At 31.5% G+C, this 18,334-nt stretch overlaps 4 protein-coding genes across 4 annotated transcripts; 1 reads left to right on the top strand and 3 right to left on the bottom strand.

The window, feature by feature from the left end:
• Positions 1 to 42: 42 nt before the first annotated feature.
• Positions 43 to 2,812, bottom strand: LOC123714323 (chymotrypsin-2-like). Its single transcript, XM_045668541.1, has 5 exons — positions 2,728 to 2,812; positions 2,516 to 2,663; positions 1,838 to 2,081; positions 1,447 to 1,596; positions 43 to 332 (listed from the first exon to the last, which is right to left on the bottom strand). The coding sequence occupies exons 1-5, from the start codon at positions 2,771 to 2,773 to the stop codon at positions 168 to 170; spliced, it is 753 nt and encodes a 250-aa protein (XP_045524497.1). The 5' UTR covers positions 2,774 to 2,812; the 3' UTR covers positions 43 to 167.
• Positions 2,813 to 4,127: 1,315 nt separating this feature from the next.
• Positions 4,128 to 7,342, bottom strand: LOC123714170 (pre-mRNA-splicing factor 18). Its single transcript, XM_045668343.1, has 7 exons — positions 7,196 to 7,342; positions 6,989 to 7,112; positions 6,627 to 6,799; positions 6,246 to 6,326; positions 5,775 to 5,909; positions 5,182 to 5,394; positions 4,128 to 4,388 (listed from the first exon to the last, which is right to left on the bottom strand). Exons 1-7 carry the CDS (start codon positions 7,256 to 7,258, stop codon positions 4,149 to 4,151), a joined length of 1,029 nt encoding a protein of 342 aa, XP_045524299.1. The 5' UTR covers positions 7,259 to 7,342; the 3' UTR covers positions 4,128 to 4,148.
• A 109-nt stretch (positions 7,343 to 7,451) lies between these two features.
• LOC123714275 (mitochondrial transcription rescue factor 1) lies at positions 7,452 to 8,708 on the top strand. The gene is made up of 4 exons (XM_045668483.1): positions 7,452 to 7,759; positions 7,932 to 8,071; positions 8,187 to 8,259; positions 8,422 to 8,708. Exons 1-4 carry the CDS (start codon positions 7,580 to 7,582, stop codon positions 8,620 to 8,622), a joined length of 594 nt encoding a protein of 197 aa, XP_045524439.1. The 5' UTR covers positions 7,452 to 7,579; the 3' UTR covers positions 8,623 to 8,708.
• Positions 8,709 to 8,732: 24 nt separating this feature from the next.
• LOC123714274 (DNA helicase MCM9-like) lies at positions 8,733 to 17,842 on the bottom strand. The gene is made up of 12 exons (XM_045668482.1): positions 17,561 to 17,842; positions 17,214 to 17,485; positions 16,504 to 16,733; positions 16,081 to 16,187; positions 15,515 to 15,734; positions 14,855 to 15,005; positions 13,628 to 13,737; positions 12,878 to 13,024; positions 11,523 to 11,647; positions 10,514 to 10,637; positions 10,294 to 10,439; positions 8,733 to 9,741 (listed from the first exon to the last, which is right to left on the bottom strand). Exons 1-12 carry the CDS (start codon positions 17,653 to 17,655, stop codon positions 8,733 to 8,735), a joined length of 2,736 nt encoding a protein of 911 aa, XP_045524438.1. The 5' UTR covers positions 17,656 to 17,842.
• Positions 17,843 to 18,334: the final 492 nt, after the last annotated feature.

The following is an 18,334-nucleotide window of genomic DNA, read 5'->3' on the forward strand; positions in this document are numbered from 1 at the left end:
AATATAATATGTTTTTTTGTTGTATTTTTATTCATATTAAAGCTATTTTATAGAAAATAACTGTTTACTCTCACTTGTAAAGTGATAAATAATATGGAAAGAAAAGACAAACAAATATATCTCTCTCAGTTTCAACTGTTACCTGATGATAAAATATATACTTAAAGCTAACATATACATTTCGGTATAGTTTTGTCAATGACATCATTAATCCAATCAATGTAAACATCTATCCGGGTATGAACATCCGGATATCCTATCGCGCAGGGAATACCCCATGATACCAGCCCTACTAATTTGTTATTTCTTGTTAATGGTCCACCGGAGTCACCCTGAAATTATCAATTAAGATGTTATATGAATACGCTTTTTAAAAAACGTATGACGTAAACGTGCATTAGCCTTTTCAACCGTTTTTATATAAAACAAGCAAACGGGCAGTAGGCTCTACTGATGTTAAGTGATACCACTGCCAAGGGACACTTGATACCAGAGGGCTTGCGATTGCGTTGCCAGTCTTTTAGGAATTAGTACGCTTGAAGTTTTTGTAGTTGAATTGACCCTTAACCGAAACATGTTAATTAAGTACTAAGGTTTAATAAATTTTACCATTCCTTAATGTTATTTGTTGTTTTATGGCATAATCTATATATATATATAAAATTCTCGTGTCACAATGTTCGTTGCCTTATGAATTTTTTATGCATATTGAGTAACAGACAATTTTTTTTGTTTTTATTTTTTTATCATACAGCATACAAACATACATATCTCTCTTAATTGTCACCCCTCTATGATCGACCCCTATTTTTTTTATAATAGTAGATAGTTTATTTTTATTGAACTAAAAAAAATCCTGGATAATATTCATGGCAAAACGTTTGCCGGGTCAGCTAGCATTATATAAAAATTAGAAAAACGCGCCATCTCTGGATAGATTTGGCGCATTGAACACATATCGGCGTCGTCTTTCTTGTTTAATTATTTTAACAAGATTGGCGACACAAGCCAATTGGATTGGCCAAACAAGGTTGGCGATGTAATACATTTTTCCAATTATTAACTGCATTCTTGATTAGTTTTAGATCGCGAAATAAAACTTATCTTAATAATATATAATCAATAAACGCAAACATGTAAGACAATATGGCCAAGTTTATGGCATTTTTTATGGGACTTCTAGATTTTGAGGACTTCACGAGTGTGGTGCGAGTTTTAGATTTTTCAGTTAAACTGAAAACTATAAATCTGATTGCATAATAACATATTCGCAAAATCCTATTGCAAATCCGAATCATTGCACCTTGATCATCCTATCAGTCCACGGACGTTGTAGACTATGGTTGAACATACAAAAAAACTAATTAAGTCGGTTAAAAAAGTTATGACCGAAGCGTCGTCATTGATACAATCTTTTTGTTATACCTAATTAAAACAAGTACTTACATGACATGTTCCTTCACCGATAGAGGTAAAGGTGCAAAACATAGAATCTACAACGTTCCTTTTCGAATACCGCATGGCGTATTTGCAAGTGTCTTGATTGAAAACTGGCGCTTCCAAATAGTACATTTTTCGACTGGAGTCTCCATTTTTCTGGAATGTGTTAATTCATACATTCGTAACCGTAGTAAGCTACGTCTCACGTTTATAATAACTATAGTAGTTAAAAAATTTAGATTAACGTCATCTAGTGATCGTGAACTAAAATATATTGTAAATAATGTAAGTAGTTTTTAATAGCTCTATCTAGTTACAATGCAGCCAGCTAATATAAATTACGACTGTACCAATTGAGGTTAAAAATTGGCAAAAGTCGTACGAAGAAATTACTTACTTTTTTAGCTCCAAACCCAGTTAACACCACAATATCACCTTCTCTAAGAGGTTTTTTATCCAAACGTATCATGTCAGCGTAATTTAAATCAAGCATTTGTTTTACTTCAATAACTGCTATATCGTGAATTCTTGCGGTAGTGTTATAGTCAGGGTGTATGTGTATTGACTTGACTTCATTCACTGAGCCACCTACATCGAGATTTGTTGTTCCCACAACTAGTTTAATGTTCTTCGGATCGGCACTGAAATGATACGTTTCTTATAAGCTGTTATAGTATTATATAATATAACGGGAGAACCACGTCCAAAACGACGATTGAATGTTTTTTTTTTAATTTATCACGAATTTTTTCTTTAAATTGAATTGTTAGTACGAGCTAACACTACATATTTTTTACCTATATTCATCAAATGCTAACATTGTATATCAGAAATATAAGTGCCCTATCTGTTTGTCATTAATTATATTTTAGAAGTAGTATATTGTATGAAATCTTGTGTTCCCGTTGTGTGTCTGATTCCATGGCCAAGTGCCTATTTTTCGAGAGTGAAGCAATATTTCTATTAGATTCATTTACCAAGATTCTAATTACGGACTAGCAGATCTGAGAGAAAATACTGAGACCAATTTTTTAATAATTCACACTTCTTTTTTATTCCTAGTATAAAAACTTACCCAAGAACGCAATGCGCTGCAGTAACTGCGTGTTTATGGGTAATAATAGCACCACCACAAACATGGTGCCCAGTTACATTTTGTAAGGACGCATGAAAGAGGCCGTTGCCTGGCGGGACTTTGCTACCACCAACTAATCTAGAATCTCCTAAAACACAATACCCATAAGAAACTTCAATTTGTAACAACTTGCCATTATTTTAGTAAATAACCTTGCACTCGAAGTAACAACGATGTCAAAATAATAATTAAAAACATTTTTCAACACTACAATATGAAACTAAAACTTATTTGTTCTCACTGCTAATCGTTCTTACATCTGAGATAATTGAGACTATCTTTTGATAAGATAATCGAATCGGTATTTTCGATCTTTGTTTGAAATAATTACAAATATCTCCTGATTAATTTCTTCTTACTGCTACCCGACATAAACAAATCAGATTGAGAGATAACAGATTATATCAGTATTAGTGGCTAAGTCGTAGGTTTCTCTTTCCTGAACGCCGGCTTTACACATATGGAATTTTCTTTATAGGTACCCATCCAACATCTGACATTGCCCGACGTTGCTTTACTTCGGTGATCGGCAAGAAATTATTATATTTAGTATTATTCTAGATCTAATTCCGGCTAAATCAGTCCAGTGATGACTAATTCAGGTACTAGAAAGATTGACCGGCACCTAAGAGTAATGTAAACCGGTTATAAAACTTCCGACATTATTTCATACGAAAGGGAGTTTTTGAACGAGAGGAACGTGGACACCACTAAATTCTTTGCTCCAGAGTTATTCCAAGCATAATAAAACCGTTCTAGGCAGCCTCCGCAAAGTGTTAACTGTTAAGAGAACCGTCATCTCGCCATACCAACTACATACTATTCTTGGTATGGATTTTCTTCAGTAAAGCCGGTATTTTCCTATGCCAAAAGGTGTTCACATAGTTTCTCACACTTTTTCGTTATAGAAATTGCGCGATTTTTACAATTATAAATATACAAATTCTACTGTAACTCTTTAGTGAAGTTTCGATGAAAACTCTTAAACACGTCGTAAACTAGTTGACGAATTTAATTAGGAGAAAAAATTCAAACAAATGCGAATATATTGGATTTCAAAATATCTATTAGCCCAAATATCTTTAAATAATAAAATTCGGGGCATACAGTTTGGCATTAGTTTCGAATCTATCCTCAATACCAAAAAACACATACCATGCCATATTAAAAAAATCAGTGGCGCTACCTTTAAGGCCTCAGATTTCTGTATCTGTTTCATGATAACTTATCAATCTAATAGTAGGTGATCGACCTCCTGTGCTTGACACACGCCGTCGAAATTTTGGGTCTAAGGCAAGGTGGTGTACTCACGATGTTTTCCATCACCGTTGGAGCGAATTTAAAAGGCACACGCTGAAGCCCCTAGGCAAACACTTCTCTTTATACCATACCATATATTATTACACTTGGCCGAGTCCATAGCACAGCCACACCCCATTTATCAGGATAATTCTGATCTTCTCGTGTTTAAATAACAAATTTGCAGTGAGGGTATCTAAAATGACAACAAAAAAAAAATTCCGAGGGTAGTAAAAAAAATTGAGTTTTTGAAAAACGAAGACAAATAATACAATCATTTAATCTTAGTATATTCCACACATCTTGAGGGATCAGTTGGGAAATATTCTTGGCACTTGGTCATCAGTCTTTTGAGTGCTTGTATGTATTTCCTTTGAGTTTCGTCGTTCATCACATGCGCTACGTTCTTAGAGAAGATTTTTTCACGTCCCGTACGAGCGTGAATACCCACCATGGTCACTCCGATGGGCCATGGGGCATTGCCTATCGCCATTTGGAGGTAGGCGTCACTTGCCTGAAAATTTATTTTTATAACATAAAAAAATGCAATAACAAGTTGTTTATTCGTTGCAAGTCATTTTTAAATTTTAACTTGACCTAACCTAACCTAACTAATAAAAATAATACAGCAACCCTAAATGATTTTTATTTTATAGACAAGACAAAGCCTTCTGTGTCGGATACATTTATTGATTTTTTGTCTTGAGATATGTCAGTTTCCTCACAATATTCATCTTTAACATAAGATCAAGTGCTAAAAAGCACATTGGTGCATAGCCTTGATTCGAACTCACGACCTCAGGGATGAGGGTCTCACGCTCCAGCCACTAGGCCAACACTGCTCTTACTACTATCAAACTATTCCTATAAAAGTAAATTTGAGGGATCTAAAGAAATATTAATATCATTTTGTTAACCATTAATTCGGACATGTCATATCGTCCAAATATAAAATAATAAATATGGTTTAAATATGATATTTTGCTTAAGCTTTGGGATAATAGTTATGCAAGTAGCCACATTCATAGGATTAGTACCTATAAAGTGTATTCAAATATTGTTTTGAAGGACCCTAAGTCGAATTAGTTTGGAAATACTTTAGTGGGCAGGTGGTGGTGCAAGGCAAAATATTAAAATATCACTATAATTGTAATTTTTTTTTAAATAAAAACTAATTTGAAATGTATGATACTTGGTTCATTTAAATGAATTTATTACATTGAACAAAAACTTCTGTTAAAATATATTGGCATAACATTTTCCATTTGTTATTTTACATACATATATGTTGAATAAAAGATACTTGCCATGATATAGTTTCTCTCAAGCAAATGTTTTGTGATCTCCATCAAGCTGTCACAAATATCTTCCGGCAGATTCTTTTTTTTTAATTTCCTCATTAAAGGCTTAAGATATACTTGGGTCTGTGTGTAAGTTGCTCTAGTCATTTTGTGTTTTGTTGATGTTTTCTCCGCAGCCGTGGCAGATGTTAGCTGCTGACCCCATAGATTCAATAAAAACTGAAATAAGAAATACTTTATTATATTTTGATACATTTTTGTTGGTCAAAATATCAAGCATTTTTAATTTTAGTTTTTTAACAATACAAACAATATTTTGTATTGTTTGTGATATATCTCATGTCTTGATTATAGTGAAACACAAAAAATTGCTACATATTCATCTTGCAACCAAGAAAGTTAGGTACTTAGGAAGAAACTTATTTGCATGCATACTAGTAGAACAATTATGTAGTAATGGAGATGTAAACAAACATTTTTCCACAGAATCAAGGCTATCTGCTAGCAATCTAAATCAATTGAACAATGAAAAATACATTGTATGCCTACAATTTCATAAACATCTATTTATAAGAAAAATTTAAAATTGAATATCTTACCTGTAACAAAGACATAATAACATTCATGTCGTGGCTTCTATCACCTTGGCCCATAGTTTTAGCCATTTCCTGAATAGTGTCATATGAAATTGTCTCATCAAGTGCCTCCTCTTTTTGTAATTTTTCAATGTCACTCTGAAATGATTTAAAGTGTTGATAAATGTCAAATATTGACATTGTAGTGACTGACTGACTGACAACTGACTTGTAGCAAGTCAGTTTAAAGCCTTTAGTTCAAGTGTGGGTCAAGTAAAAATTGCATTTATAATTTAATATGCTATGTGTGAGAAACCAACATAATTGCCTTATATGGAGGATAAGATAAAATATCACTTAGGTTGGATAGTTGTAGACTAAAAATGGCAATTGTGCTTCAGGTTCCTTTATCAGAAATGTGTCTGGGCCTCTTCATTGAAATATTTAGAGTCTGATCTAAGAGCCTTTTTAAAGTTCCTTAATCATATTACTAACCTGGGCTCCTAGTGCTAAAATTTCATTTAAGTAAGCTTGATCCACTTCATCCATTGCTTCTTGAAAATCATTACGGAAGCCCTGAAAGAAGCAGCAATACAGATATTACCAAGAGTTTTAGATGTTACAAAAAAATAATGGACCTACAAACTATATGTATATATATAATATTTGTTATGATTATAGTTCATTATTATAAGACTATATTAAGATTGAATCCAAGTAAAACAGTATTTCTTTCAGTGGTAGGTCATAAATATTTTAGGCTTTCATTAATAAAAGAATAATCACTAAAAAATATGTAGGCAAGAGACATTTTATATAAAAACTACACAATCAACTTCTTCAGGTTGATTAAAAATAATTTCTTTTTTAATATACCTTATTTGCTTCAGGTTCTAAAATCTCTATTCTTCTCAATCTTTTAAATGATTGAAGTTCTGACTCTCCAAAGAGTGATATTGGAAGTCCCCGTTCACGTAACCTCTTAATCACCTCATATCTTGGTAATGAAGCATTTTCATTCTGCTCACTTTCATTATACTGGTTTTTGACTGGAATATGATGATATAATGATAATGATATTAAATACAGGAAAATATTTTAATGTTATGTTTCATATACTCAATGTATTGATTATTACAAGTAGTAAACATGAAAATGCTTAAGTTCAAATAAACTGAAAATTCTCATATTTAACCACCATGTGTTAAGTCAAACAATGCTCTGGATGGTAAGTTTACCTGAATCTGCTTTTTCACTTTTTGCGATATTTTCGATATCTTTCTGTGGCCCATATTTCTTCAAATATTCTTCTTGTTCTTTGGCCAATAGCTCGCTGCGCTTGAAGTACTTTTTAGAAGGATTCTGGACAACAAAGTGTTAAGCTGTGAAATGGTTAAATAAAATACAAAGAAGAATAATACCGTTGATTTTGTTTAAATACTTACTAAAATGTTTTTTTCTTCCAAAAGCTTTCTTTTCCTAGCTATCTCTGCTTTTAAAATGTCCATTTTTATTGTTATTGTTTACGACAGAATTGCGAGGAGGATAATAATAAATTAATATTATCTAGTAGTTACACCGTATTCTGTACAAGACACAAGTATGAAGTAAGACTCTCATAACTCATTCCATTGTCAAGTTTTATGTGTCACATAGACGTCAGATGAATAACCGTCCGTCTGATTAATTATAGTCTGTAGTTTGACTTTGGTTATTCAATATTTATAATAATTGTTAAATAGCCTTGTTTAATTATTTAAATATGCGTTAAAATAAATCAATCTAGTAGTATTCAATAAAATAGCGAGGGCTTTGTATAAAGTATAACAATGAACTGCCTATGGAGACAGAGTGTCCGAAAATGTGGACGATTGGCCTACATCAAAAATAATGTTGTTAATTTACCTGTAAATTTTGTTAAATTCTGTTCATTTCAACAATCTTTGCCAAAAAACCTTTATCCGGCTCCATGTGCATATTATAACGTCATACGACATAAATCTAAAAAGGTAATCTCAATTATTAATGTTTTTATAACTGTAACTTACCAGCTAGAAGATCATACCTTACGAAAATACTTTAATATGTTACTGTTAGAGAAATGATTATTTTATTGATAACCTACTAACGAGGTCCTACTATTAAGGTTACTTAATTATAACTCAATAAACACATTTCCAGCAAAGAGACTATGACTCGGATGAAGAAGAATTTGATGAGGGTGATCAATCACTATCGAAAGATTCTAAAGTTATGAAAATTACTACAACATCACTAAGGACTGATGCTGTGCTTAAACTAGCTCATGGAGTTGCAAGAAAGTGAGTAGATTATAGGTAGAACAGTTTTTACAACATTAGTTAATTGCTTCTTATTTATGTGTTTACTTTGTGGAATCATGTGCATATGATTTTAAAACAAAATGTTCTGTTACAGTAAGATAGAACAACTATTCTTTGAAAGTAAAATTAGAGTAAATGGAAAAAAAATACTTAAGAAGAGTAACCCGGTAAGTGTATTTTTGTAAATAGAATAAGAATTATACTGTTTAATTTTATTATCTCAAATTTCTATGTTTTATATAATAACAATAATAAGGCTTTATTTTAACTTGTAAGTTAAAATTATAGTATGTTTTGCTCTAAATACTTTATAATCTTTTAAATTTCAGGTTAGGGTTGACTATGAAATAGATGTTATCAAAGGTTATAGTCCTAAAAATCCTAATCACATTATAGTATCTAGAATTGAAGTTTTAGATATAGCTGCAAAAGAAGAATCTATTGTAGTATCTGTTAGAAGGTTTAAAAATTTGCTCATAGAAAATTATGAAAAGGATCCTTACAAAGCTAGTACACAAAGTGATGAATAAAAACAACAAAGGATTTAATCAGTTAATAATTGTAGAACATTGAAACATAATTGTATTTATGTAAAAATTACTATAAGGACACTTGTTTCATGTATTTTTCTTTAAGAATCCTAAATATCCAAATCAATATCACAGTCAGTTTCAAACATTGATATTTGAGAATTTTTATCAGCTTTCTTTTCTTCAGATGTATTACTGAAACTTTTTTCTAAGACAGTATTTGTAAAATCTTCTTGTTTTACATTGTCACCATAGTACTTATTTAAATCATTTTTACTTTTAAATTGAAACTGCTTTAACTTATTTACAGTATTATCCTTACTGTCAAATTCATTGTTTGTAGATGTTTTTACATTACCTAGATCTTTTTTGTTAAATTTCTGTGGATTTGAATTACATAACTCATGTGGTTTATTTTTTTTGACATCATCTAAATCATGATTTATATTGAAATCAATACCCAAGTCATTAAAAACATCATTTACACTTGGAACTGCATTTAATGCTTTACTTATATCAAAATCTTCATCACTTTCAACATCACAGTTTAGTTCAGCTTTTTTCTTTTTTATGTTAGTTTCTTTGAGTGGAGAATTTGTATCTATAACAATTTCTTTTCTCTTTCGTTTATTTCTTTTTTGAACTGAGGGTATTTTTATTTTTTTATTAAGTGTTGCATGTTTGACCAGAGTAGCTGCTAGTTTACTATTAATGACATCTTTCTCGAGTTTCCTTTCATTCTTATTAAAGTATGAACTTGTGACTAAAGTTGCTGAAAGTTGTATATTGCTGTCTTCAACATCATTAACTTGAGCAAATATAGAAGAATTTTCACTATTAATTTCATTTTCTAATGTCTTATGGTCTACTCTTAATAGTTTTGCATAGTAAAGTAGTTCTTCTCTCCAGATTTCATCTAAATTTAGTTGGGCAAGAAGCTTTTTGGCCATATGTAAGTATTCATAGTCTGGATATTTTTGGAATGTGGAATGGAGAGCAGTAGCTGTGTCCGAAAGTGTGCAATCCTGCATTGAAAGATCTACTAATGAAACAGCCACTATTGCATCAACTGGTAATATGGTGGTTCTGTACATGAGACGGCAATGTGCTTGTGATAATCTAAAAAATAAAAACTATTTATTTAAAATAACATGGAAGGACTAATCTAAAAAATTAAAACTATTTAAAATAACAGGTAGTCTACAAAATGTGTATAACTGTTGTATCTTTGCAGTTATTTTTGCAGTATGTGCAGTTTTTTTTATTTCATAAACATTTGGTAAATGCAAAATGATGAGCAGAAAATGCATAATTTTCATAAATCCAAATAAACTAAATAATTAACATTGCCTATACCGCGACAATTAGCAAGATTGTTTTATAATTTTTTAAATTTTTGGTAATAATAATGGCATTTCTATTTACATTGTCAAGAAACCGTGCCAGTTTCTATGTGATGTCATTATTGTTAGTATGGTAAGGCAACCATTGTGCTAGCCACACACAGACACAGTACAGAAGAATTATCAATGAAGTAGACGCAAAATCTGAGGCCTAGTCACATATGCTATATGGGATATGACCACTATACCACTGGATTATTAATATAAAAATGCTTTTAATAAAATATACGGCTACACCATGGAAGTGTTACTACAAAGACATACAAACCTAACAAGGCTATCAAGCATCCTAACTGTTGTTCTGGAAGGATCCCTGTAGGCCGACTTCCTTTGACTCATGTAATAATGCTGGATTATTATATTCGCTGCTTTTGTCATTTCCATTTGCCTCGGTCCAATAAGACTGATATACATCTAGAAAAATTAATTTTAATATGAGTGTCACATTAAACAAATATTTTTTTAGGAATAAATATGATTTCTTATACCTGCAACTTCTCAATGCTCCACCGTTTCTTACTCTCAGCATTGCCTCCAAACAGTATGTACGACGATACTAATTTGTCCCAATGTTTATTTTTCGAATCCAGTAAAATAAATATCAAGTCAAACCTAAAAAGTTTTTTTTTACATTAATGAATGTAATGTAAGCGACCAGTCATATACTGTACCAGAAAACTAAAATAATGTATGATTTCCTCTTTAAATTGATTAGCACAATTAAATTGTGAGCATATTGTTTTTTGTATTCTGTATATTTGGAACTAAAAACGGAAGACCAAATAAAGGGGTACCTAAGAAAATTTATGTTCAAAGATGGATTTCAGTTAACTAAATGAAATTTACCATCCTGACGTAGTATGTATAAATAAATCAATGGCGCTACAACCTATTTAGGTCTGGGCCTCAGATTTCTGTATCTGTTTCATGATCATTTGTTAATCGAATAGGCAAGTAGGTTATCATCCTTCTGTGCTCACAGACGCCGTCGACATTTTGCGTCTAAGGCAAGCCGGTTTCCTCACGATGTTTTTCTTCACCGTTCGAGCTGATGTTAAATGAGCACATAGAAAGACACTCTATTGGTGCACAGCCGGGGATCAAACTTAGGACCTCAGGGGTGAAAGTCGCACGCTGAAGCCACTAGGCCAACACTGCTCCAACATAGTATGTAGATAATTACGTATGAAGTTAATTCTGGCAATTTTTTATGAATTTATTAAAACAATATACACGGCTGACCACTGGCAATAAAGACAAAAAAAAAACTTTTTTGCAAAAGAGTTTATATTCGTATTTGAATAAGTATAAAATACATGAGGTTTGTCATAAAACTCTATACGTCAATATGATCTCGCTTTGACTCCTACAACGCATATTCCATACAGTCCCGTTTAGTTCCGAATACTGACACATAGCGCTGCATTACAAAGATTTATGTTATTAAATATTCATTGATTTAATGATAATTTTAAAAAAAGTGACTTTTAATATTACCTACTCAACAAGGGTGTCCCAAGTGATACATTGACGCTAAGAGGCTGGTCAGTCTGATAATGTCCTTTGGGATTGCAGGCAGCTATCACCGCACAACGGGTGTTTAACTTGCACACTATTCCTGCCTATAATAATTTGACAATAATATGTCAAAGCAAATAAATATTTTGTAGTTTTCCAATATAAGAGTAGTGCTGTTCTATTGAATCGTGCGTCTGTCAACTCTGACGTTGTGTATTGGAATCAAGGATATGCTATATTATTCAATTAACAATCGCTCGAATTAACAGAAAACAATGATTACCATTAGGTAATCATTGTCTTCTGTTAACATAGCTTTTAAACATTCAAAGAAACCAATTTTTTAACCGGATTAAAGCTATTTGACTTATAATTATTTTACATAAATATACACCGTCCATGGTCACGGTGACTGAAGACAAAAGGTGTTGAATTTCAAAAGTATCACAGCTGTAGATTTTTCTTTAAAAACTCGTCATCTTTTAGTCGATACCAACTCCGCGTTTTCTTTGAATGGTAATTCATTGTTAGGAAACCGGAATTGGATCCTAAACTCGACATATGTACTATTATATTTTTATGTTTCCTATTTCCCTTAGAGAGAAAGTTAGGCCGTCTTTTTTATACGATATTAAAACATTATAAATTACAAAACAATTTTACAATTAAATTATAACTGTGTTAAGGGCGTGTCTTTGTAAAAAAGTTCTGTCTTCTATTATTGCCTATTGTAAAGTTATCCAAGTATATAAGATAGCATATATTTGCATTTGATTTACCAAAAATTTATAAAATTGTCTATGTTGTATTGTCTTTGGTTAACATCGTTTTTACACATTAAGAAAACACTTTTTAAAGGGATTGAAGCTATGTTTTATTATTAAGAACTTATAATTTACATATTTTTTTCCGACGTTTCGCGTGCTTTACAGCGTACGTGGTCACGGTGACTGAAGACAAAAGGTGTTGAATATCAAAAGTATCACAGCTGCAGAGAAAGTTGTTTTATCTGTATTTATTACCCCGGAGTTGATATTGACTAAAAGATGACGGGTTTTTGCAAAAACGATTGCGCATCACAGAAACAAAAATAAGACACAAACAGTTCCCCAGCCAGCCAGCCTTCCTGCCATATGTAAAGGGAATTACAGTTAGGATTAGCCGGATTCTAAAACGAGATTCTATTAATACAATTTTCAAGCCGCACAAGAAGATTCAGCAATTATAATTACAAGATTTTAATAATAATACATAGCTTCAATCCGTTTAAAAAGTGTTTTCTTAAAATTGTCTATGTTCCTCTTATTTTGTAGAAAATGTTAATATTAAGTTACCTTTGCTACGGAAATAGTCTGTTGCTCCATTGCTTCGTGTATAGCAGTCCTGTCATGGTCCCGTAAGTGAGATATCTCGTCGATACAACACACACCACCGTCCGACAGTACTAACGCGCCCGCTTCTAACTGCCATTCGCCTTCCTCCTGAGAATATTTCATAAAAATCAACATCAAATTTCGTTAGGAGATTTAACAGAAATAAAATAGAACAGATGCCAGTCTCGCAAGTATGAGGAAAAAGGAAGGTGCTGCTGCCCTTGCATTAGGAGAATCCTCGATCCGTAACCACTGAATGGCTTGACAACGCCAGTGTGAATTTCGAGAAGTTGAATAATATATTCTTAACGGCCAAAATAACTTCAATAGTGTATTTCAGGGTAAGAACATAATACACATAATAAAATAAAGTCTAAAAGATATTAAACATAATGTAAGATAATAAAAATATAAAATCATAGTTAAAAAAGAAATCTCAATCCAATATTAAAAATAGGAAACTTTTTTACATACATAGCGTAAAGTTTTGTCAAGTTTTTCAACACACTGTCAGTTGTCAAGTCAAACTGACAACACGAATTACATATATGCATACCTATTTTTGTACTAACAATTCCGCTCTTTTCGATTCTACATTCCAGCCCGTTACTTAAGTTATGTTCAAACTTATTTTGCGCTATGACGCTATCTAAAATCTAATTTAAATATACTTTTTAAATGAAAAGTGCAAAAAAAATATATCTGATATACCCTTAGTGCAGCACAAGTGAGCCCCGCTCGAGTGCTGCCAGCGCCTGAAGTGAAAACTGAACGAGCAGTTAGATCTGCGCCTGCGCGGAGTAACTGAGATTTTCCCGTACCTAGAATTATTAAACGGTGATCTAAATATAAGAATATTTTATGTTTGTAGGTATAGACAATAAATAACCATAGATAAGGTCAAAAAAACCAAGAGGTACTAGAGACAAATTAAAATTACTCATAAACGATGAGCATGGTGAATGTCATGAAAGTGGGAGAGAGAGGTATGTTAGGATCTTGCCTTCCTTATTATTTATTTATAATACTTGTACTGCATTTATTGCAACGAAGTATAAATAAAAAAATGTACGTATACTAGTACACACGTAAGAAGTGAAACTTCTTTATGACCTTATTTTTTGAAAAATGATCTACTGTATGCTAACTTTACAGAAATTGGTTAAATAAAGTTAAATTAGATAAAGTTTAACAAAAGGCTTGTATTATCTTATCATAGACATGAATACAAATAATACAATTAATTCATTTAACCTTATTACTGCTAAGATTATCACAGAACTTCATTAATTGTAATAGAATTATTACTATCATTGTTATCGTTATTATATATTTTTGTTATTAATGGCTTCAAATCCCTTGAATCAACCGTGGTAGTGACAAGAAAAAGATGGCGCGTAATGGAAAAATGTGACGGTACATTTTTTTTCAACACCGATAAAGTTTCACTTCAAAAATATCAATAAATAAACTATCAATTGAAACTTGTATCGCTGGTTTATATTGAATAGTTTATTCTAATAATAACGTTAGTAACTATATTATGGAAGTTACATTACCTAAATAGAATTAGAATATTAGAATTATTATATGTAAACATTATTATAAACACAACATATCTTATGCATGTATCGTAAATTGAATAGAAAACTCATATATTGTATTCAAATTTTAAGCATTATGAACATAAATATATTTGATATAGTACGTCGTATAAACTAAGAAGACGTTTTAGAATTGCCAAAAATAAAATATATTAGTAACAAATACAGATTAAATAAATACGAACCTAAGATTAAATAATAATCTAAATACATATATCCAAAATATTCTCTAGCATTCACTCCTTAACGCGTTATGATAATATCGAAGATTCGTAGCCATTACGACTCGTGTTTTGATATACCTATATAATTATTATATATATTTTACGTATACCTGGATCGCCAACAAGTAGTAAATGACACTGTCCCCTCACGCGTGTTGTGTGATTTTCGTCTACATTTTTCTTTTCATGATCAATGGCATGGTTTGAACCAGTAATCACTGTTAACAATACTGCCAATTTAACCAGATGCAGTCCATAGACCTTTAAAACGATATACATCAATTAATGTTTTATCTGTATACAGCATTTCATCTATTCTGATATTATAAAGAGAAATTGTTTATATGTACGAATAATCACAATAATTACGGTGCAGATTTGAAAAGTGATTTCACTATTGCAATCTTTTAGTAAAATTTTATTTTAATTAGAAAATTTAAAAAAATATTAAATTCATAGCCGGGACAGTCCGCTAGTGAGTCATAATTGCGATAATTTTAGAGAAAACTTTTTTATAATATAAATCTTCTGTGAGTGTGTGTAATTACATTCCTACTAAACGGCTGGACCGATTTGTACTTAAGAGCATATAGTTAAATATAAATTTATCATTTCATTAATATTAAAAGAGATTAATATTATTGTTAATAATTTTTTTATCAATTTAATACATATGAAGTCAATTTACTAATTTATTTAAAATAATTATTTACTTAAACTTGTGTACAAAACAATGCCTTATTGCTAATTAAGGAGATAAAAATATTTGCCTGAGGACAAACAGATTCAAGTATCCGATCTCGTCCTTTCAACGGGCACATCTCATATTTAGACCAAAACTCGTCGAAGCAGTCCTTAACATCAGGTGCTGATGCTACCACTGCCGAGCGAAGGGCGTTAATGACGTCAATGTAATTCGCGTGTAACACTAGTTCAACCTCAGACCGCTTTGTCTGTGACGAGGGACGCCACCTGCGTCGTACTATACCGCTGTAATAACAAAAGTAATGCTATAATATTTTTATATGTAAGTTGGGGGGGGGGGGGGGGTAACACTTTGAGCTTTGGTTTGTATTCGTTCCAATTTTTGCCGAATTTGAAACACTTTTGTGTAACAATAACAAATTGTTGTTGGTGTTTTAGGTGTTTTAGTTCGAAACACTTGGAAAAAAATCCATTTCGCGTAGAAATATCAAGAAAATAAATGTAAAGGTAATATAACACTCGAAAATTGCAAGGAAAATATATTTTTTGTCCAACCTGGGATATGATTGATTTTTTTTCTCTGTTTGTATAAAATACATAATTATGTATTTGCATATTTTTTATCTCTTACCATATAATAACATCATCACCAGGTTTGCAACAATCAACTAAATCATCTTCAAGCACCACCCACATGGAACTCGGAATTGTGCCAATATTTAGTTTATTCACTTGCTCCTGTAATATTAATAAATAATCTGGTATAATCCACAAAAATTATGTGCGTTGATATGGGCTTTAACTTTTTAAATTCAAATAACTGAAATATTAACTAATTCAACAAATGTTTAATAAATGAAACCTATGAATTTACTCCTCTTATAATAATAATAATGCTCCCAATTACATACAGGCCATAACAACAATACCATAAATCAGTCATAGCCCTCTATTAACTGAAGTCATCTTTCATCTCTTTCTTAATACTTGTGTTTACACTGCAATGAAAGAGACAAATGATTTACGATTTATTGATCAACCATAACTTTTTTACCTGTATTTTAATTTCTTGATAATCTTTACAATATTCCCTAGAAACTAAATTAACCTGTGTGAATGTGGAACATTTACACCTAGTTTCTGTATTTGCACACTTTGTTGGTGCTTTTAATATATATCTGTTTTCAAAGTCAGCCTGCAGTACATTTTCATATTTACATTTAACACAAACATACTTTCTCTGATATTCCAACATCTTTGCTTGAGTTACCCTTACAACTGTTCCTGTAAAATTATCAATGTGAAATTTTTGGTTCTTCCAAGGTCAGGTCAAGAAGATCCTTAAATGCTATTGCTAGAATGCTACTAATCATGAGCATGCTGCTAGCAACTAGCAATCCAAAATGCTTTGCATTCTTATCACATAGAATATGTACAATCAAGCATTAAATAATAAGGCTACCTTTAGTATTCATTCTATGCTAGTATTTAAAAATCGAAATTTTCAAAAAATATTCCACACAACTTGTAACAAATATAGAAAAAAAGCGAGAATGGAAATCAATCAATCAACTGTAATATTCACATGTTCATAAATATTCTGTAATGTTAAAGAATTTGAGAATGGGTGAGCAAAGACAATTGGTGTGCCATAATACTGAATTCATAATGTTTAGATAGCAAAAGGTAAAGATAAAAAATGTAACTAAAAGTGAACTGAAGAAGAAATCATAGCAAATGCTTCAAACACTTGTTGTTACTTACCATTCACTTTCAAAAAACATCCCAAATCAACATTCTTAGGAAATACTGTTCTATGCAATTCTGGACAAACTGGTAATCCAAAGAATCTTGCGTGAACATTCCTTTTTAGGCAACAATGGTCAAGCTTATTGATCAAATGTTTATATTCTGGCATGTCTAAGATATGACTCTGTGCTAGAATAACATCTTTATTACAGGAAGGAAGAGACTCCACTGGACTACACAATACTTTATCACCAACGTCAGGATAGGATTCAAAGAGTTTTATAAAACTGAAAAAAATAAAGACAAAATTTTTATTATGAAAACAATAACGACTCAGTGCAGCTGGCTCCAAAATAACTTACTCTACTTTTATGCTGTAGTAAGCAAGTTCGTCTTCTTTGGATAAAATATCAATACAATCAGCAATATGAGTCGCTTTTAAATATTCTAAAATCATCTTTGGCAGAAATAATTTTTATGACATTAGATTTAGACAACATTTATGGCGAAGGCATTGATATTTAAATCAACCAAACTAATCACGGCTTCTGCTTCATGCCACTTGTGTTAATTTATTTAATTTGTAAACAATATCAGTTTAATATATGTTGAAATACAATATACATAGTACCGACCGGTGTCCAGTAGGCGATATCTAGTAGGTAATTGTTGACACATGACTGTAGAATTTGTTGCGAATAGAGCCACCTAGTGGCTACCATTTTTCTTGTAAGATTTATAGAAACATTCCGCTATAATAATCTGCCAACGGAATTCTAGGTGGCGGTAACCAATCCTACGACTCGTTAAATATTAAGTTCTAGCACTATTTCGACATTTTAACAAAACTTTTAGTTAGTTTTGGAAAAAAGTATAGATCACAGCATAACAGATTCAAAAATATGGGATTTTGCGGATAGAGCCCTTTAGAAACAATTAAATCACTTTCATAGAAACATTTTCTATTACTAAAATGTTGCAATGAAATTAGATGGAGAAGAGAGGCTACTCGGTTTCCGAGCTAAATTTTTTTTATGGTCTGAAAATATTAAGCAGAGCGTGTTCCCTCTTACAACAACGAAAAAATTCATTTACCTTCTTTATTCTGGAATAAAATTATTCATATATGTTTATTT

The sequence above is a fragment of the Pieris brassicae genome, chromosome 9 (genome assembly GCF_905147105.1).
Source record: "Pieris brassicae chromosome 9, ilPieBrab1.1, whole genome shotgun sequence".
NCBI lineage: Eukaryota > Metazoa > Arthropoda > Insecta > Lepidoptera > Pieridae > Pieris > Pieris brassicae.